At 41.6% G+C, this 21,115-nt stretch overlaps 3 protein-coding genes across 3 annotated transcripts in view; 2 read left to right on the top strand and 1 right to left on the bottom strand.

Annotated features, from left to right (window-relative positions):
- Positions 1 to 2,046, top strand: part of LOC109470938 (cysteine-rich PDZ-binding protein-like) — a 2,373-nt gene extending 327 nt beyond the window's left edge. Inside the window, exons 2-5 of the mRNA XM_019770034.1 lie at positions 88 to 180; positions 598 to 652; positions 912 to 1,009; positions 1,232 to 2,046. Of these exons, the coding sequence (XP_019625593.1) occupies positions 88 to 180; positions 598 to 652; positions 912 to 1,009; positions 1,232 to 1,296 (311 nt within the window). The 3' untranslated portion in view covers positions 1,297 to 2,046. The remainder of the gene's footprint in view (positions 1 to 87; positions 181 to 597; positions 653 to 911; positions 1,010 to 1,231) is intronic.
- A 529-nt stretch (positions 2,047 to 2,575) lies between these two features.
- Positions 2,576 to 5,687, top strand: LOC109471135 (transmembrane protein 179B-like). Its single transcript, XM_019770364.1, has 5 exons — positions 2,576 to 2,916; positions 3,467 to 3,660; positions 3,952 to 4,080; positions 4,245 to 4,320; positions 4,564 to 5,687. The coding sequence occupies exons 1-5, from the start codon at positions 2,812 to 2,814 to the stop codon at positions 4,735 to 4,737; spliced, it is 678 nt and encodes a 225-aa protein (XP_019625923.1). The 5' UTR covers positions 2,576 to 2,811; the 3' UTR covers positions 4,738 to 5,687.
- Positions 5,688 to 6,165: 478 nt separating this feature from the next.
- LOC109471136 (zinc finger FYVE domain-containing protein 26-like) overlaps positions 6,166 to 21,115 on the bottom strand; it is a 23,438-nt gene continuing 8,488 nt past the window's right edge. Inside the window, exons 15-48 of the mRNA XM_019770365.1 lie at positions 19,560 to 20,150; positions 19,192 to 19,401; positions 18,690 to 18,861; positions 18,419 to 18,539; positions 18,195 to 18,298; positions 17,887 to 18,006; positions 17,408 to 17,729; positions 16,969 to 17,051; positions 16,734 to 16,834; positions 16,289 to 16,381; positions 16,026 to 16,188; positions 14,936 to 15,816; positions 14,559 to 14,783; positions 14,365 to 14,439; positions 13,919 to 14,095; positions 13,625 to 13,720; positions 13,316 to 13,472; positions 13,016 to 13,144; positions 12,401 to 12,633; positions 12,140 to 12,279; positions 11,834 to 11,886; positions 10,586 to 10,746; positions 10,066 to 10,205; positions 9,723 to 9,899; positions 9,146 to 9,311; positions 8,907 to 9,032; positions 8,564 to 8,719; positions 8,187 to 8,384; positions 7,796 to 8,064; positions 7,383 to 7,548; positions 7,173 to 7,232; positions 6,825 to 7,007; positions 6,521 to 6,571; positions 6,166 to 6,390 (exon numbers count right to left, since the gene is read on the bottom strand). Coding sequence (XP_019625924.1) covers positions 6,172 to 6,390; positions 6,521 to 6,571; positions 6,825 to 7,007; positions 7,173 to 7,232; positions 7,383 to 7,548; positions 7,796 to 8,064; positions 8,187 to 8,384; positions 8,564 to 8,719; positions 8,907 to 9,032; positions 9,146 to 9,311; positions 9,723 to 9,899; positions 10,066 to 10,205; positions 10,586 to 10,746; positions 11,834 to 11,886; positions 12,140 to 12,279; positions 12,401 to 12,633; positions 13,016 to 13,144; positions 13,316 to 13,472; positions 13,625 to 13,720; positions 13,919 to 14,095; positions 14,365 to 14,439; positions 14,559 to 14,783; positions 14,936 to 15,816; positions 16,026 to 16,188; positions 16,289 to 16,381; positions 16,734 to 16,834; positions 16,969 to 17,051; positions 17,408 to 17,729; positions 17,887 to 18,006; positions 18,195 to 18,298; positions 18,419 to 18,539; positions 18,690 to 18,861; positions 19,192 to 19,401; positions 19,560 to 20,150 — 6,318 coding nt within the window. The 3' untranslated portion in view covers positions 6,166 to 6,171. The remainder of the gene's footprint in view (positions 6,391 to 6,520; positions 6,572 to 6,824; positions 7,008 to 7,172; positions 7,233 to 7,382; positions 7,549 to 7,795; positions 8,065 to 8,186; positions 8,385 to 8,563; positions 8,720 to 8,906; positions 9,033 to 9,145; positions 9,312 to 9,722; positions 9,900 to 10,065; positions 10,206 to 10,585; positions 10,747 to 11,833; positions 11,887 to 12,139; positions 12,280 to 12,400; positions 12,634 to 13,015; positions 13,145 to 13,315; positions 13,473 to 13,624; positions 13,721 to 13,918; positions 14,096 to 14,364; positions 14,440 to 14,558; positions 14,784 to 14,935; positions 15,817 to 16,025; positions 16,189 to 16,288; positions 16,382 to 16,733; positions 16,835 to 16,968; positions 17,052 to 17,407; positions 17,730 to 17,886; positions 18,007 to 18,194; positions 18,299 to 18,418; positions 18,540 to 18,689; positions 18,862 to 19,191; positions 19,402 to 19,559; positions 20,151 to 21,115) is intronic.

Here is a 21,115-nt window from a genome sequence, read left to right as displayed (position 1 = left end):
TGGTGTCTAAGAGAGTATGACTTGGCGCTCTATTAGTACTGTAGATTATGCATAATCTTCTATTACTCATCTCTTGGCAATTATAAGTTAACGTTAAGTTATATTTTCCCATAGGTCAGAAGAAGTTGGGTAAGGTCATCACTCCAGATCCATGGAAAGATGGAGCAAGAAACACAACTGGTACTTTGAACTTTATGCTGATATATATATGTTTAGCATGTTGAACATGTAATTCACTGCAACAAATTTGGTATAGATAACGGCCGTTAAATGATTTTTAATGAAAATGTAATAATTCCATATCCAGCCAAGTATTTGTTCATACTTGTAGTAGCTTTCACTATATACAATGTAACCCCCATAGGTCAAGGGTAACTATAACTGGAAAATTAATCTGTTTGCTGGAACAGTTACTAGTATTCCTTTCCTGCCTCTCCACATGATGCCCCAGTAGTAGCCATAGCTAAAACTGGCTACTGACCCATCTGAACATGAATGTATCCATGCATCTTTGTGATATCATGCCATATGGTAGAGAAAGGGACTTGGTTCTCTTGCACAGATGGAGACAAAACTATTATTATATTCTGTTTACAGAGGGAGGTGGTAGGAGAGTCAATGAGAACAAGTTGCTAACCCAGAAGAAAAACAGGTATATATATACCTTGTTCAGAATCATATCCAGTTGCTTGAGTAACTGCTTTTTGTACGTCGATGAAGGTTAGACATCCAGGTAATACAATACACCAAAAAGCAGTTACTCAAGTACTAGTATATAGTATATGATGAGTTTGTAACAATGCTACACTGTAACATAATGAATTTGAACCTGCGTTTATTTTGACCTATTCAGAGGTTCTACAAGATGGATTGAGATGGAATTATTTTGTGTATTTTGTTACATTTGTCAGGTTCTCCCCCTATCAGGAGTTCCGTAAGTGCAGGATCTGCAAGTCTACTGTTCACCAGAAGGGTTCACATTATTGCCAAGGGTGTGCTTACAAGAAAGGTAAGATCTACATGTAGACCAGTTAAAATCATTGTTTGACAAAATGTGTCTGTAACAGAATTGCATGAACAGCATTAGTGTTAGTAATGGACCAGTACTGTGGTTAAGTGTAGTAGTTACATTTTGGCTTGGTCAGACATTTTAGTAATACATGTAGTTTTACTTTTTACCCCATGATAGAGTGAATCACAATATAATGTTCTTCTTTGCCTTTTAACACAGGAATCTGTGCCATGTGTGGAAAGAAGGTGCTGGACACTGCGAGTTATCGGCAGTCAACAACTTAAAGAGTCATCAGACACTGATGCAGAGAGTGGTGTGGAGCTGTAACATAGTTGACAGGCACAAACATCTTGATGTTTTCACAGCTTCAGACCTGTCAGGCAAACGAAGTTGTGTATACACCGGCAGTATAAAGACTTGAGTGATGCTTGAGTACAGTACTCGTTATCATAAATTTCCTTGCATTTCAATTGTGACAAGGTTCCTGGAATTAGAATATTAACCATATAGTACAGAGGTGTTGTCCAACCTTCATTACTGTAAATTATCTCAGATTGCATATAGAAAAGAACTGTCATTTTGTTCACACAGACAATTGAAGCATGTACAGGGTATTTTTCAAAATGTTTCAAAATGTGTCAAAGTGTTTGCCATATGTATTTTGCATTGCCCATATGATTTAAGTATAGTTCGATTGTTTGGAGAATCTAAGATAGGGTTATTTTTGGGAGGGGGTTTATTTGTTAATATTGTAGTTTCAATGCTATCCTTAAACAGTATGGTTTTAAATAAGGAAGTTAACTTAACTTTCAGGACACTGATTTGTCAATATATACTGGAACACACTGAATGTGTGTTTCACAGCAACAAATACTGATATTAGATCTCTGTTAAAGTGATGTGGACAGCAGAACTACAACACACTAAAAAAAGAATAGCTTCATGTAACGTTATCTGTATCATTACATATTTGGAAATCTGGTAATGGTGTGTGTTGTTAGAGTGTTAACATTAAAATCTTCCTTTCCATGTCATACCACTGTAGATGCACAGGCTAATTAGGGCAGTCCATCCTTGTCTGAAACCTGGCATTATCATATAGACAACCAACCCACTTGTGACAAGGCTGTGAATAACCTATGCCACATACTTTTGTGGCATGGGAATGTTCCACCACATGACAATGAATTTGAAAAGAAAGTTGGATATGAATAATATTCAAGTTTTTAACCCAACTCCATATTTACACTCCTCCTATGTTGTTAGTACAGTACAATGTATGAGCAAAGAAATTTACTGGAAACATGTTGCAGAAAAAAATCTGCTACTTAGTGACTAGTACATCTGTGTCCATGATATCACCATAGTCCATAATATCACCACCTTGAGAAAAAGTGTGCTTTAAGATATTTTTACTGCAACATACCCTAGGTATGTACATTTAAGGTGTGCAGGAGTGCATACCAAAAGTATGTTGCAGTAAAAATATCTTAAAGCACACTATTTCTCAAGGTGGCGATATTATGGACCCTGGTGATATTATGGACACGGATGTGGTCAAAACCAGGGTTTAAAAATTTCTTGCAGCCAGGAACTAATTTGCCCCTCTTGGGATTGGCCTCCTTCCCAAGATGGGAGGGGGCAGTCTGGCGTCCAACAAGAGATTAGCGCGATTAATTCATCAACTATCACGTGACCCATAGAAAGGATCCACTCCTGAGGCGTCGCCATGAACGACACGCCCCCCAAGGCAACAGTCCCATGATGCACCAGTACTTCAAGTTTGCGAAGGCAGGAAAATGGCAGGAGTTGGAGTGAATGTGATGCTATTAGTCCAAACTTTACTTTACGCCGCCTGCGGGATTGCCAGCTTAGCCACATCGATTCCTACCGGTCTTGAAGAGGTATGAGGCTCGGTTCTTTGTCAGCTTGGCGAGAATAGCGGTGGAAATACAGCAGGTTCGAGTAACGTAGTAGCTAGCTGCTAAAGTGTAAACACGTTGGGCAGGAAGTCGAATATGCTTGGTGACGACGTTACTGAAAATTCATTCAAGTTCATTGCGAGACGACGACAAGTGGTGTCATAACGTTATGTCAATCATGCGTGTGATGAGTAATTTGAAGATAACGAAGTTCATTTATATTAAGAAGGATCTTAAGCTAGCGGACGGGTCAATGGGGTCAGTGGACTGTTCTAAAAGTACGGGAGGGGCGTTGATCAAGTTACTATATTATAGATCAGTCAGGGATGAGCCAGTATTTGACTTGTATTCCAATTAGGTAAACCACCTGGGACAAAAACCACCAGCTCTTTTTCTAGTTGACGTTAAACGTACAATACGGGAATGTAACCTGGGTAAGAATGAAACCTGTTGTGCTATTTAGTACTTTCTGTTGTGCAACCACCCAGCATATTGGAACAGTTTGATATGTATGACACTGTTTTCTTTGCAGGCCAACTTTGGTTCTAATTGTATCTTGTACGGAAGCCTGAAATGGAAAAATGAAACGGCCAAAACATTTGAAGTGGACAGCTTTGGTTCTCCCAGCTCCTGCCATTTCTGTATCTACCTGAGTGTGTTTACCCTGTTCTATGGACTACTGGCTGCTGGTTACCATGGATACGCCCTGTACAGACAGATCGACCCGTAGGTACCATGATTTGCAAATTTGACATGACAAAATATCAGATTAAAGAGCTTTGTTACTGTTTCAACAGTACAATGTGAAACACAGTGGGAGTTAATTCAGAATGTGGTTAGAATTTGTACCAGAAAATTGGTGATGTAGGAAAATTGCACTTAAATTTGCCCATAGCCATGTCAAGCCTCAAGGTTCTTTTTACTGGTAGAGTACTTGAATAAAAATCTGACTCAAGTTGTCCAACTCTCAACATAGAAGCAGGGGTAAGGAGTTTGTTGACAACTTTCTGTTTCCAGGACAGAGATGTGGGTGATGCCAGCCATCCTGTGTAATGCAGGACTGATGGCCCTGGTCTTCATTGCTGCCTGTGTCATGTCAGTTGGGTTCACTATGTGGTGCAACTCTCTCAGCAGCTTAGGGTTCAAGTACGTAGATTATCTAATGATACCTTAAGTGAAGGAAATTACTTATTTTTCTAATGGGAACTCTTTAAATGTTATGAATCTTACAATATATTATATGCTGAATTTGAGATCAATTCATTTTCTCAGAGAATTAGGAAGTGAATTTTTTTGTGGATTTTGAACAGATGTGTAGATGCACCAACTCTGGACTGGGGATCGTACAATGGTTCAACATTTTATACACACCTGGCAGCTGCACAGGTAAGACCAAGCAAAGTTGCTCGTTATATTTGGCACTCACGGGGCCTTCATTACAATACTTGTACAAGAATTAATTATTTTAGGATGACACAATCCAGTTTTTGAATATACCACAATTAAATACAAGTCTTTTCCAAATATTGCTGTTACAGAAAAACTTAATTGTGTTACTGGTACAGCAACTGGCAGCATTAGACCAGATAATAGGTGAAGGGTGAGAAGTAATGTGTTGCTTGATTGCAGGGTGCCTTCTGGGTGACTTTCCTGATGTGGGGTGTGAATCTGGGGATGTCTCTCTGGAGATGGAGGTTAAACAGAAGAGCACGGTCTCAAACCCAGATGCCTGCCACAGTGTCAGACAAAGCCCCCATCACAGACCATCCTGAATATGACCCCAGTGCTAGCAGGGTCATCTAAGTCTGGGGATGATGTCAAAAATATATCTACTGTAATTCAATTCTGAATTGGTTGAAAGCTCTTGAAACTGACATCAATTTAACAGTTCCTAGCTATAATTATAGTACATTGTAGTTGAGTTCACTATAGATCAGTGGCATTTTCTTGATTTCAAGCAGCAAGCCTAAAACAGGCCACAAATTACTGTAGATTATCTTTCGTTTATGACAAGTTAGTGGCTTTGCTGTACTGCCTGTCCTTTTGATACCTAGTTTTCCATAAACTACTTGTGTCATCATGGACTGTACAGCCCCCATGATACAATTTCTTTTATGTAAACAGCAAATTCCAATGATTTGTCATTGTCACCTGTTACTTTTTTATTTTTGAATTTCAACTTAACCTATAGTTATATGTAACTATATTTTCTGCGGTTAGGTTATAGTGCATAAATAGTAACATAGTGTAGGAGTATAGCTTGGTATGAAATCTATATGTTGTATATAGGTGAAGAACATATCCTTCATGGTATGCACAGTATGGTTGGAGGAACCAACTGTCTGAGGAGAAGATCCAGATCAGTTTACTTAAGTGAGGAGACAATCACTATTTGTAAATCATATTCATATATTGATGTATATGCTTGTTAAATCTTACCAATATATTAATCTGACCACTCTGTATAGTTACTAAATTTTTCCTGAAATTGCTCTTGACATTTTATATTTTAATTTAAAAAAATTGAAACATGTACAATTGACATACTTTGCATTATTCTTCTTTATTACCATTTTGGGAGGTTTTTGTATTGAAAAGACCATTGAGTAGCATGTCACGGATTTAACTCACTCTCTCATTATCTGGTTTATCATCTTTTGTTCCCAATCTTACAAGGGTCAGCTGTGCTTGCACTAGATGCTGAGGTTATGTGATGGACACTTATTTGCATCATAATCATCATGTACATTCATGGCTTTGCCTTAATTTACAGCAAATAGACATACATGTACTAGTATATTGTAAAGGTTTTAATTTGCAACAAACTTGCAGGACGGTAGCCAATAGAACTGCCCGTACCTAACTTTCTGGCAGTGTAATTGCTACTGCATGATGTACTAGCATGTTAACAATGAATGATGCTACCTTCGAAGAGTAACTGATGTTTTATGATTGTTAAATCTTCATTGTTAAATCTTCAGTTCCATATCATTCATAGTATGAAAGGAAAAACACTTAGATTACCTCCATATGTGTACATCTGAAATTGATATTTTCCCGACACTTTCTGGCCTACCTGAGGCAATTAAATATTTTATAATTCATATATAATTCATTGTATATCTTCAAATCAAAGAGTGGAGAAGAAAGGAAAAAGCACTATTAGTATATCTATCAAAATGATTTCCGTGTTCATGTATGCTAAGAGCTGGAGAAATATGGGAAGTCTTGTTTCTGTCATTTTCTCCTGACGTTCCTGAGCAGCTCCTGCTGCTGACGTTCCTTCTGCCTCTTCTCCTCCCATCCCAGCAGCCACTTGTCACAAATACTCTTCACCGCAGACTGGCCATGGCGCTCCGCGGTACCAGCAATCCGCCGGATGTCATCTACACGCTCTCCACGCACTGCGATCAGGTATGCAGACTTCAGCTTTCCACACAGGATATAAGCATTGATCTGGGAAGGAAGACGAGATTTCAGTCAGGCTCATGAGATCTGTGTTTTACACATTTCAGACTTTTGAAGTAATAAATATGGCAAATAGAAATGTTATAGGTAGTAAGATTCCAAGTGGTATGGAGGTTACCTTGTTGGCATCACTTCTGATTCTCTTGATCAAGCTTTCAGCTTCTTTTGACTGTGACACAAAATAAATACAAATAAATGTATACAACATCAATATCACAACACCTTACTACAAATAAACACAGGTTTGCTTCATGAAAGAGAACTGGTGACCATGTATTCTCCCTAAATAGCATGTAAACTTTATTTTCCAGATACAATAATGGTTGATAAGAATGACAATGTTTCCGATAATGAGGATCATAGTTTGATGTGCATACAATAGATGGCACATCATTCCTAGCAAATATTTTCCCCACAATTACCTGTCCTGGGTCATCAGCCACCACCAGGAGACAAGCTCCGATGATCTCATCCCAGCTCTGTTCATCAGACAGGCCTGACTCCTCCACACACTGCAGCAGCTGGCTGATCTCCTTATACTGCTTCTGTTTGGCCAGGGTCCTGCCGGCCTGGATATACACTAGGGTGGCATTCAGGTGAAAGTCCTGCAGAAAAATAACAATTTTCTAGCTCAATAACAAGTTTCAATGCTGACAAATGCAACTGTCTTATCAGAGTCTTACCAGCCTGAATATACAGTGAAATACTACTCAAATGGGATCAGGGTTTGTGTCATCAAGAAGATCGAAAATCATGGAATCGAAAAATACCTGGATGATCCTGAAAGCAAGCCCAAACCCATCCTGGATGTGTGTTCCAGCAAGCAGGACCTGGAAAATTTACAAGAAAGAATTTTTTTTGCACACAACACTTTTTGCACACAAGTATCTATAATTCTTACTCTTTGTTTCCCAGTATAAATTCTGACTTATCAACAAAAGCTAAAACACCACTTTAACCACAGAACACAGCTGACTCACCATACATGCCACCTCAGACTTGACCTTGTTGTTACCAAAGAGAGAGGGTAGGTTCCCAGGACTGGCCGTCTCCCCTCCCACACTGGACGCTCCCTTCTGTGCCAGGGTCATGCAGCGGTGCAGGAACTTGGTCACATCCGTCTGAAGGGTGATGGTGTTGATGTGTCTAACAAAATGGTTTTGGACACAACAAACTGTGAAACATGGCACGGGGCTTTACAGAGACTGAGTTCTTAGCTACAAATCTAAGACTGCTAATAGCAATCAATCTAGTCTATATTTCCGTCAATTTGTAACGATTTCAGTGCAATCACAACAGATGAAGTGAAAAGTCTGATTTGATATAATTGATAGTGATGCCTATAACAGGACACACATTATGACTACACTCTACTCTAGGTGAACTTTCTAACCTGTTCAGTTCTGGTCTGCTCATGGTCATTTTGATACTTGGTTCCTTACTACCGGTATCCTCTCCCCAGCCAGCTGACCGTCCTGTCAGTACTGGGCTATGGCCACCAGCTGTCTTGCTGCCCATGCTATCACTGTGCTGTTCCTCAAGGACAGTGGTGAGGTGCTGCTTGGCACTAGCTAAATGATGCAGCCTATCAAAGAGCTCAGTGTAGGTACTGGCTCTGGCTGAGAAGAACCTGATGCAGGTCATGGCAGCTCGTACATAGTCCTGTGGAGCAATATTGATAAGGTTTGGAAACACTTCAGCAACCTGCACTTTTCAATGTACCATGCCACAGCTTTTTTGGGTTAACCAGATGCACCAGATATACATGTAAATGTAAAACCCACCTTCATAAAGATCTGGAACTGGTATAAGCTGTAGTTGCGGTTGTTCTTGTTGAGATAACGGCAGGCAGCAGTCAGGTAGGTGGCCCACCTCACCAGGGTGGGATCAAACATGACCATCTGGTCCTGTAGCTTGGGCAGCTGAGCTCGACCCAGGCAGGGAACCAGCAAACCTTCGATGAACACTTCTGGGGAGCAGTGCTGTTGAACAAAAAGTAGGGCCATTGCTACAAGTATTACATTATCAAGTTTCCCAGAATGAACTTGAAGTAGTACAATGAGAACAGACTTTATCAATCTATACTTAGGTACCAAATCTCAGTATCATGTTTTCAAACTGCTAGAGCATACACATTTTGTAGACAAGTTCCACAGTCAACCTTATCTAGAGTGTATTTGACAGCCTTGGGCAGTTTGTTGTGGCTGTAGTAGAAGTTGATGAGATCCAGGTGGGTCCCGTACATCTGCAGGTAGTACAGACATTCCTGGAACACCTGGTCAGACAGCTGGGATGCCCGGTTGCTGCCAGACAGACCCTGCAGGGGTCAACAGGAACTTCTCATAACTTTGCAACAATTCTAAACATACACCTATCCACAAATCACAAGAATGAATGCAACTTGCTAGAGTCCATTATATCTGTAATATGTCCGCAGATAGAAATCACACTCTTTCTGAAGAGAAATAATATTAGGATCTATTGTCACTTGAAGAGTTACTGACCAGGTAGGGGTTCTTGACCAGGTCCCTGCCTGGAGCGAGCGTGGCAGTGGAGGTAGACTCAAGGCACTGAAGGATCCCTGTCAGCATTTTGGAGCTATAGCTAATCATGTTCACATCTGAGGGGGGCTGCAGAAACAATGATTGAAGCAAACAGACAAACAAGTTATTCATCAGCTACTGCACTGTGAACATAACATAAAAAGCATGAAATGTTCTAGACAGCCACTCTTCATGCTTACCTTCAAACATCTGCTGAATTTCTCCCTGGCAGCTTGGAAGTTCCCTGTTCTGAGGTAGGCCATGCCCCAGGCTGCCCACACACCAGCAGAGTCCAGCCCACATTTAGTGGAGAAGTCCATGGCTAGGTCCAGCCGCTCATCCTCTATCAGCCTGTCCCTTAGCCGTCTGGATGGTCAGAGAATATCAAGATAGAGTTGTATATAAAGTGGTGTTTACTTAATCCAACCTTTCCAAAGGTTTAAATGAAATTCTGTACTCAACAGAACTATGAATTAGAAGCAATATTCCTCTTCTTTTTTTGGTCTCAAGAGACCATTTTTGCATCTCTGGGATATGAATGTGAATGTACAGTACAATGTAGAACTTACAGTCTCTTTTGCAAATGTATGTACATTTGATGTGTGAAGGAGTGCATACCAAAAGTATGTTGCAGTAAAAATATCTTTAAGCACACTGTTTCTCAAGGTGGTGATATTATGGACCCTGGTGATTTAATGGACACAGATGTTATATTTAGAAAGAGTCATCTTTACTTTAGAGGCCTTAAAAGTAACAAGTGTTGTTACTGGTCCTTACCTGGCCTTGTCCTTTGACTGTAGCTCCTGTATGGAGGGCAGGCCTTGGAAGTGGGCCTGGGCCAGCATCTTCAGAACATCCACATGGCTCAGGTATGTGTCACACATCTCAATCCCAGAACTCTCACCTGCCTTCATAAACTTCATCTTGGCATTGAACAGTAGGTAGCGCAGCATGCTGGAATAATGATAACACACATTCTTATCCCCTCTCACACCAACAAATTAGTGTCTGGTGCAAATTTTTACCTTTGAAGAAGAAAGTGCTATGTAACATGCTTACAGAAAATATAACATCTAAGTGTTACCAGTATAACATTGGTAGTAAAGACTCAAGTTCCAACCTAATAATGAGACTGGAGTCCACATCTGGGTAGTTGAGGTTGAGAGACAGGGAGTGGCTGAGCTGCACCATGTGCTGGCCTGCAGCCTGGTCATCACTGTGGAGGTTCAGCAGGGACACACACAGGGATGTGTTGGGTGCCTGCAGGGGACACACAAAGGCACATACAAGGATCTTTTAAATGTGCTAAACAGATGTATGTAGGACTAAAATGTAAAGACATAAAAGACATATCAATAGCAGTATCCTTTTGGTTTTGACTTTTAAGAATGTCAAAAGTGAAGTGCAATGATGGTGGCTTGCTTGGAAAGCAAACTCTAAGTTTTTTTTTTTACTTAGTTGGTCGCCACGTAACACGGCCATTAGGCCACTTCAAGGTTGGTTAACCTGGGTTACCGAGTAGAACTGTAACAGCAACTCTTCTTCAACGCCATCAAAATAAAGATGTCCTGAAAATATCACCAAGATCATTTTCCTAACATGAATGTACAACTAGACCAGTGCCTTGTTTTCAGCTGTACCTGTTCATAGTAGAACTCCTCCCTGACAGCAGTGTTCCTGTCCTCCTCTAACTCCAGCCTCCAGCTCCACTGCTGCTCTAGCTGTTCCTGGTGGAAGTCTGGCTCCAGGGCCTCGCTGGTGGCACTGCTTGCACCACTTGCCACAGGACTGGTGCTGATACCTTGGGTGCAGTTACAGGTAGTGTTGTACTTAACAGGCTGAAATGTTTCTGTTTTGAACAGTCACTGAAATGTCCATTTTAAGATACAGAATAATCCTTACCTGTTAAATACACCTTCATTATGTACATGTACATGTGGCAGAAGCTGTTCCATTGCTCGGTTGGGTTAAGGCAGCCTATGGCCAACTATGATTAGTATTTCATACATATGGCTGTAACTTTTGATAGCTTGGTCGCACCACAACTTAACTTCACACAGTTCTAGTAGTACTCGAAACATATTGAATAAAGGTTATTTTGTTTTTACTACTTCTGAATTTTGGGGTTAAAAATCAACATTTTGGTTAAAAAAAAGCTGTTTACTTCATGGCTTTACGCGCAAGCGGTAACAACACCTTTCATCATGATATTTTACAAGTAGAAAGCCAAGCCCCTATTTTTTTTGGTCCGAGGCTATTTTGTTTTAAATGACAGTTACATTGTTTTTTTGGGCCAAAAACGACAGAAACAGCTATTTTTCTGTCATTTTTCGTTAAAAAATCGCCACAGTTAAAAAATTTCGACTTATATACAAAATAGCCTCGGACAATTTTGATAAAAAAGTGATAATACGTAAACATGGATTACTCTAAAGATGAATTATGTTGTTTTCAGCTGCGCGTAAAGCCGTTTAAGTCATACTCCGTGAATAAAATGCGTAACAACGCGGGTTTACAGGGGAAACATACAAATGACCGCCGGTAACCCCGAATTCGAACACGCGTTCTATTCGAATGACGTCATATCGAACATGGTGGAACATGATTCGGGTTCGAAACATGTATGTGGCAATCGTGCAGACACACGTCCGAACTCGAACATGAATATCAGCCTAGGCCGCCTTAACCCAACCGAGTGTTGCTGTGACACTGACTTGATACATACCCTTCTTATGCAAAAATCCATCATCATTGCTGTTGTCCTGAACAATCTTCCCATATCAAGTTATCAACTTTATTGTTGTTGGTTGTACTCTATACACTAGACAAAATACCTGGACCACACATTAGTATGGTCTGTCAATGAGACAGTGAAGGTTTTCTGTTACCTGCCAGCCTGGCCTTCAGTCTGTCCTCCAGCTGTGGACTAGAGGGCCGGGATCTGTACAGGTGTAGATTAACAGGAGTAGGTTAACTGGTTATGAGTGTGCTTTTCAAAACACTACTGATAATATTACAAATCATTCATCTACAAGGGCTGAATTTCATTTAAAATGTGCTTAATTTGAACCGTTGTTACTGATTTCTTGCCTGCATATGTCCATACCTCTCCATGGTGCTGAAATGCATTCAAGTGGATATATCTGTTGATAATGAACAACAATCAGTGAACAGAGCATTTTTGCTTAGCCCACCTTCCCCTGTAGAACTGCTCATGGCATTCAGCACAGATCCTGACAGGAATGTCTCCATACCCAGCCACCAGCACCTTGTGACTGGAGCAACTGTAACACACCACCCTGCCACATCTCCGGCAGTGGTGCCGACGGTTGAACTGGAAAAGGGCAACATAACAAGGAACGTAGATCACTTCAAATCTAAAAGGAGCGTGCATATCAACAGTCAAAGTATTGATTGTCATTAACATTTCTGATATTGAAAGTGTCTCCACCTACCATCCCAAACTGCTCAAACTTGCAGACCATGCAGTGTGTGACGTCCTCATCAGGTACCCACTGAGCCCTGCTGGGAGGCACCTCAGGCAGGATGTAGCCTGATGCTGCCATGACTCCCACATTGGATTTCACCTTCCTGCTGGGAACAGGACTCCTCTGTCCAACACTGCTGCTGAGGAGGCTGGCCGAGCTCCTGCCGCTGGCACTGGTGCTGTACAGGCTGCTGCTGTCACCTACACCAACAGAAACAAACTCAGAAAACCATCATGGACTTCAAATCTGATAAGGACTATCCAGTTCTCTTGTGGTTTATAGAATATCTGTGATTATAGTACATTATATTAAACATAGGACTTAACTGTATATCTACTGCAATCCAAAGAGCATTCAGTAAATACATGTACCAGAATTACAACACAATGATGATGAAATTTCAAACATGCAACTATAACTCAGTAACTGAAGACAAGCCCACAGAATGTTCGAATATGGCAAGCATAACCTTCACCATAGACATACAGATTTGAAAATGTTGCAAGCAAAATTTTAGAAAACCAGAATACAATGTTACAAAGTAGCCTTACTCAAATTTCATGCAAAAATGTGAGAGAATACCTTTCCCTGGAGACCCTGCATGTTTTCTGACGAGAGAGGGGGAAGCTGAAGGTGTGACAGAGGGGGTGACTGTCTTCTCCATGGGGGTGGGGGTGGGTGACAGGGTGGCAGGTGTTTCGCTTCTTGAGTCTGTACAAATGAGGACAGTGAGAAGTACTGTAGTCAAAATGGTATGAAAAGAAAGGTAACACACACACACACACACACACACACACACACACACACACACAGATAGACAAAATCAGCTCTTCTGGCAAAGACCATATGTCCAGATCATTAACGACATCAAGAGACTAGTACCTGATGAGTTTCTGTACTGTACCACAGGGAAGTCCAGTGCCTTGGCTGCATACTTGGCTAGTATGACATCCAGCTGGTCACAGCGCAGGTCTGCGATGTCTTTACTCCTCCTCAACTCCTCATGGAGCACCTGTACTACCTGGGACGCCCAGGCAACCTGCAGGTTACAAATCCAGGTGAATCTTTTGTACCTATAAATCCCACTGACAATGCTGTACAGAATAACATACTTTAAAACAAAGTGCTGCAAAATGTCTTACAGTAATCAAAGAGATAGTTTCTTCAATAGGGAGGAAAGTTGTGTCTTACCCTCATGTTCATGAGCAGCTGCTCCAGAATGAGGTCAGGTTGGGTCACAAGGTGGTCATACTCCCCGCGGGCTCCTGATGGGAGGCACAGGAGGGCCTGCGGAGAGGAAGATCAAAGTCATTACCGGCATGTCAATAATGCTGTGAGAATGATATCACAATTTTTTTTTATAGTTCAGAAAGATGACTTTGAATCCCTAGCAGAGGTAAGTGAGATATCGACACAGTTATTTCTAGCTACAGGGTCTGGCAGCATGAATTATAAAGTACTCTTTCAGATAGGAAGCTACTGTACCTTTGCACCCATTTTCCTGAGACAGAACTGCTGCAGTTTGTCCAGCTGCAGCTCATTCTGCAGGTGGTCCAGCAGGTACTGCAGCAGGAACAGCTGACTCTCAACCAGCTGCAGCTTTGGGAGGATATTCTCACACACCGAGAGGCAGGTCGACTCAGATCCTATGTTCTGCAGGACCTGAATGTTAATGACCAAATGGCTTATTATTAGAGAAAAAACAAACAGGATATACAGTTCAAGAAAGTTACACAATGTACAGGCTAATGATTTATTTTTGGCAATACTGTGTTCATTAAATTACAACCAAATGACAATTACAGCCTGAAGACAAACATGAGTTACTTGTAAGGACATCATGGCTTGTAAGTACATGAGATGCAATTGGAAAGCTATGTAACTGACATCATTATGACAGAGCTGTAGTGCTGTCTTTAAAAATACAGTACCTGGTACGCTTTGGTAGTATCTGCCTTGTGTTTGCCATATTCAAGAAGAGAGATGACATACTGCTCCTCTACCATCTAAATAAAAAAACATTTACACAATCATGTCATAGCTGCAAATAAGAATTCAGCAAGAATCCAGAAGTCAAATTCCTTAACAGCAAAATCATACGGTTCATACAGAATTGGATGTTAACCTGCTTCAATCTCTGTGGGACATTATGCAGTTCTGCCCACTCCCTGGTTGTTGTGAAGTCCTTTGCCCTCAGCAGTATCCCCAGGATCTTGTTAGGGCTTGCCACAGACTCCTCTGCTACAGCCTGCCACCTGGTGAATGCGCTGACATCTGCATCCAGACTGCTGGATCCTGTCTCTTCCTCCAGGTACACAGCCGGGGCAGCTTCCAGGGCACAGTTCACTATCTGTAAATCAAAATGCCTCTTTACAAATGTTGCAGTGTTAATCAAGTTTTTAAGCACCATAAAGATTAGAAAGATTAGAACATACATGTATGTCACCACATTAAAAATATTTCAAGGCAAATCCATCAGAAGGGATGATGAATGAATCTTACCCTCTGGTAAACTCTCATCTCCTGCAGTGCCTTCTCCACTGCCTTCTCCAGTGCAGGAGACCTCGGACTGCTGCCTGCACACATCTCCAGTAGTTCCACACAGACATCCACAGGCCACTGACCCAAACAGGCCAGAACCACATGAGCAGATACATCTGGATCCTTTACTCTGAGGAGATATCTCCAGCTTTCAGATTGCTCCATATCTGCCTGTGTACCAGCACAGCACAGCACAAAGTCACACAGCAGGGCTGTCTTTTCCACATCAAGGACAGAGCTTTGGTTCTCTACAATGTCTACTGCCTCCTGCATCCTTCCCTGTTGTAACAGCTGCAGCAGGAGTGTTTTTACATTGCCAGCTAATTTCTTATCTGTGTGACTAGAAAGAAGACTGGGAATGATGGCAGCAGAACCTGGTGTCCTTTCTTCAAAGATGTCTGTAAGCTGGTTGGACAGAGGAAGCACCATTGCATGGATGAAGTTGTTCAACACAGGAAACTCGTCTTCTATGTGTAACGTGGTGGACTGTACTGTCTGGTTGATGTCATTGGCACTCTCCTCGTGATCCTCAGCCTCTGCCTGATGCTCCTCAGGCTGTTCTGTGTTTTCCCCTTGGGAGGATGCCTCACTTTGTCTACAGATAAGCTGAGCTAAAGTAGCCACCAAGTGAGACTTATTCCTCAAGTATTGCTGAGTTGTGCTGGATATTCTAAACATGGAGGACTGTTCATCTGTTCTTGAAACAGAGTCCTGTGCTGACAGAAGTTGGGAGTCTTCCACCTTGGCCTGCCTTGAACCAGTGGACCGTTCAAACATGAAGACATACTGGAATGTTGCCTCAAACGGAACCAGAGAATAAGTGGTCCTTGGCTGGGATTGTCCTAAAGTTCAAATGTACAATATATTGAAAGAGTGGCAAGTGGTAATTTTAGAAAAGTATTCACAAATTCACCAATTTACTAACTGGTAGAATACATTCATCAGCTGAATTTATTGGTACCAGAGCTTGACAGGAAAAATGATGACTGGTTCAGAAGAAGATGGTTAGGGGTTGATGTCATGTACAGAACTCCCAGTGAATATTCCTGACCTGACTGTTCCTGCTGGGCCTCCAGTTTCCACAGTACATCTGCCAGGTGGGGAGGACAGTGGTCAGCCAGTACTGACATCAGGGCCAGGAGAGGGTCATCAGGTGTAGGGTCCACACCAAGGAAGTCTCCTTTGTACCAGTTTAGCAACTCTGGTATCTTGACCTAAAGGTAGACAGGAATAATGGACAACAATGAATACAAAATAGAAAATACACTTGCTGATACACTTTTCTACATAACTTCTTCAAACTTATTGACTTACATGTAAGATGGCTTCATCCACCACCAGCTGTGTCTCCAGGTACAGCCTTACAGCTGTCTCCAGCTGCAGCTCCACATCATCTGGCTTTAACACCTGCAGTGGGATGTAACAACATGCTTACCAGCTGAAACTGGTGATTGTGCAAAATAAGTGACCTTTAGTATTTTTTTTAATAATGCATCACATTTTCTCAAATGACATCCTGTGCTTTGGTAAAGGAGGACAATTAACGTCTTGTAGCCCAGTACCATGCATGCAGCTCTAAAAATGACCAGTGTTACTCGTGCATGTAGGACATCCTTCCTGGTGCGGTTGAAAATTACCTGTACTTGTGTGACATGTTGATATCCAATGCCCAGCCCCTATGGCAGTTGGAATCTACTCAAAAGATAATATATGAATCTATGACATATCAGATATGTAATACATGTTTATCTAGTGTTACCTGAAGAGGTGGAGAAGATGCTGCCCCTTCTGTCAGCACAAACAAGACCCTGGGGTCTGCAGGGGGCAGGAACTCATGCCAGGGGTCGTTTGGAGACAGTCCTATGGACGAACCATAGAGTTTATGTGAGCAGAAGTGGTGCAATAGACATTATAGGTATCGTAATCTGTATGTTGACAGTTTTATGTAAAAACCTTTTGATTTGCAAAGAAAACAATAATAGTGTCAGGCTTACCATGGAGCCTGTCCTTCAGTAGGGAGTAGTGAGATGGTAGGGGCAACCCATGATGCAACACCAGGAATCTTAAGTCAAGTGCACTGGAAAGGAACAGGTGACAGTAGGCTCTGGTAAGATCTATGACTTCCTGATCCTTCAATCACAGTACTACCGGTAAATAATCATGACAGAGCAGGCCACAACATGCCCTGATGACATGAAGATAACTTATAGGATTTGGCAGATTCTGGTTACCATTTTAACTAACATGTTAAACATGTATGACTCTCCAATAGAAGTTTGGTTTAAATAGCATGTTTCTGTTAACCCAGAAATAATGTTAAGAATATAGCTGATGACCATCACTGGTGAACTTATTAGTATGGGAAGTTTTTCTTCAAAGTACAAAATCCTATATCCAACTGGGAACACAGAGTATGCATTATTGCATACTTACCTTACGGTTCCCATCTGGCCAATGTTATAGGCAATGCTGCTGAGCCAGATCACACTGTCAAGGGGATTGCTACAATAGAACAAACTGAAGGAGGCATCTTTACTCCCACTCCTCAGCCTGGCAGTAAGTTGTGCCAGGGCAGCATGGGCCAACATCAGGTTGAAGATGTTTGTGAAAAAGCAGAGTTTCTCTGCATCAGTACTGAGGAGAGTGAGATCCACTGCCTCTAACTGTTGAGTTGCTGCTGCCAAGTCCTGGTAGTCTGAGGACTGACAGACTTGTGTGCCTCCCCTCTGGTCAAACACTCCATCCTGGGCATGAGCTGGACAAAATAGAAGGAATCTATCCTTAGTTTCTGACTTACCACAGGGTCCATATGAATACTGATGATACTGTCATTTATAGGCAATACAATATAAATCATAACTCTAATTGATTGCAAATTTGTTTGTTTGTGTACAGAACTTTATCAAACGTACCCTTTAGCAGGTTGACCATCTGGATGAGCAAATCTTCAGCCAACAGTAGTGGAGAGGTGCTGCTCTGATCCATTTCATCTACCTCAGTCAGGTCTGCTGCATTCAGAACCCACATGTCCCCTGGGAGGGAGAGAAACATGATGATACCTTCCACAAAACAGGTAGTGTATTCAGAAATGCCAAACATTTAACACCATTACCAAAACACAAGTACATGTATTCTTATGTGTCTGCTTATGCTTGGTTGTTAGAATTTGGTTCAATGTTGAATTACTCAATTGTTTGATAGAGTTGGTGTAGTTCTTCACCAGAAGTTTGCGGCTGCTGTGTGGTGAGTGGCACCCTGGGACAGCAACTCTGCACAATCACATGCACCAGGTCCATCCGCAACTGCTCAGCTACTGTCTGTAACCTGTAGATGGTCAGCAGTCAAGATATCCATTCATCATATGCACAGTATATTCATGTAAAAATGCTAGTTTAGTCAGAGGCTATGTGTAAAATATTTCCTTAAGGACTGCATCCTACTCACTGGTCAGGTGGCACTCCCTTGTCAAACATCAGTTTGCCCAGAGTGAAGGTGGGTCCTTCAGACAGCACCAGGAAAGGGTTGGCAGGCCTAATCTGGGAGACCCCTCCCTGCTTGGCCAAATCTAGAGCAAACAATATGAAGAAGAGAATTTTTTATTACAACATGGGTTTCAATAGACGAAAACCAAGCAACTCTCATTTGTCAACAAATGGCACAGGTACATTACATCCAGCTCAAAACCAAGCCTACTCTGTTTTAGGTAAGAGTTTACCCTGATGTTCATTGAGCAGGGCAGTCATGGTGCTGACATGGGTGTACAGACTCCTGAGAAAGTCTGCCCATTGCACATCCTCATCCCCACGACCCTCCAGGTGCTCCAGGTGCCACAAGCTGCTGCACAGCACAGGGTAGCCATCAAACACTTTGATCAGGTGTTGTATAGCCTAGGTAGAATGTGGACAACATTAACATACTTAAAATAGATAGATTGACCTACTTCTGCAGGTTTATCCTAATATTAATGGATACTCTTGTTTGAAGTGTGCAATTAAAAACAGTTTTTAAACTTACTGCACAACAATTATGGCAAATCTTGAGAACTCTCACAATATTGTTACCATTTTTAATCATTGTTATATAGTTAAAGGTAGGTGAAACTGGGCAAATGATAATTAATTGAACCTAACACTAACCGCTGTCTACTTTAAGCAGCATGATCAAAGAATTAAAAGAAAAGCAATTTTGAAGTCTTGCCAGCCAATGAACAGCCATACCTGTTGAACTGCGCTGCGTTTGGTCTTGCCAGTCTTGCCCTCGCCTGTCTGGATATCTCCATCCTCAGACAGAGCCTTGACCAGTCTCTCCACAGCTTTCTCCTTCTCCAGCAGACTGCTGACCTGGTTTCTAACTTCCTCCCCATCCAGGGACTGGGAGCCTCTGCCTAAAATGTCCCTTGCACTGTGTTGGAAGAACTTTGCTTTGACCTGAGGAAAGAAATTGTACATAGTTTAAAATTCAACCAAGCCTGACATAAACTAAATGTCTTCTACATGGGAAAGAATTAAAAGCAACAAAACCACATACAGATACATAATAGAAGTAAAGCGCACTACAAATGTATGTCTTGTTTCCAAATTCTCACCTCTGGCCTTACGAGAGAAGAGCTCTCCCCTGAGTCCTTTCCTACTATCCCGACAATTTGTCTGAAGACAGACTCAAAGCCAGCGATACTCTCCTCAGCCTTGGAGATCCTGTGCTGATCTTCCTTCCCAAGTTTGTACGTCTGCAGTTCCTGGGTCTTGACTGCAGGCATGACTTTCTTGTCTGCCATCTCCAGCAGAGACCTGGACACCTCCCAGGAGTTGGTGGCAGTGCAGGCTAAGTCAAAGATGATCATGGCTGGAACATTTTCATTCCTGATCAGGGAGCAGATGTGGGGCTTTGTAGCCATCTCTTCCTCATCAGCCCACACAACAGTAGGGAGTTTCTCTGTCTTCAACAGCTGGTCTACGATGTTGTTGAGAGACATAGAAGCCATCCCTGCTGCAGCAGCACTGGCGATGGCACCCAGCGGTGACTTACTCACAGCAGGCTTCTCTGGTTTCCCACTTGTGTTGCCTCCTTTGGACTTCATCTCCACTGACTGAAGCTGTTTGATAGCTGATTCATAGTTCTCTGAGAACTTGACCTCTGCAACATTGGCTTCATTTTTGAACTGGAACATCTTGATAACCTATATAAATAGGAAGGATATGAAGAGTGTGTTGGGTGATATAATGGTGACTTTGGCAGTGAGCTTTACTGATTGAAATTATACTTATCTAAACCTTAGCTCTACCTAACTCCAATACAATCAACAACAAACAGTTAGAGGCCTTATATAGTATTCATACTTAACATTATTCAAGCTCTTACCTGATGAGCCTGTGTGTAATTCCCTCTCTGTAAGCACATGTTCAGAAGGGTGTCCTTGGTAGCCAGCATCCTTGGAATGATGCCTAAAGGCAAAACAACAAAATTGAATAAATTTGATGTAGTGATTGCAATCAAAGTGTTACAATGTATTGTTGTTCACAAAGATATGGGGGGAAAATAGATTTCAAACATGAAGAAGTTCTTCCATTTTTGATGAACTCTACAATTAGATTTTCTAACCCTTTGATGTCACTAAACAAGTGTGAAGACTAGCTGAGTGCTGCCCACCCCTATCTTAGATGGGCCCCACAGCTGTATAATCAAATAGTGGATGCTACTACTACTACTACTACTACTACTACTACAGGTCAATGCCACATCAAAAATGTTCATTTAAAAAAAAAAGATAAGTACTAGCACTCTATCCTACCTGTTTTCCGTTTAAGGACAATGGAACTGGTTGCTGAGCTACATCGAGCACTGTGGTTCCTCCTTCTGCGACGTCTACCCTTGTCACTGTCATCTACAAACCATAACAACTCATTACTTTGTTTTTGCATTCGGCTATTCCGAGATCAGGGTGCGCCAATGGCATCGTACATCGTTATGTCAATCTTACTCTGTATTTATCGCATTCTGTTGACATTTATCAAACTTGTTATACTAGTACAGTTATTTTCCAGACAATCAGGAAGAGATTTGGTGTTAAGATGTTTAAAACTTATGCTATGGCCAATTTAAGACCAGAAATTGGCATAAAATCTACGTTATGCTGTTGCACTT

Source organism: Branchiostoma belcheri, unplaced genomic scaffold (assembly GCF_001625305.1).
Source record: "Branchiostoma belcheri isolate BF01 breed outbred unplaced genomic scaffold, Haploidv18h27 scaffold24, whole genome shotgun sequence".
In the NCBI taxonomy this organism is placed as follows: Eukaryota; Metazoa; Chordata; class Leptocardii; order Amphioxiformes; family Branchiostomatidae; genus Branchiostoma; species Branchiostoma belcheri.
The sequence above is the reverse complement of the archived record's forward strand: the minus strand, read 5'-3'. Positions and strand labels throughout refer to the sequence as shown.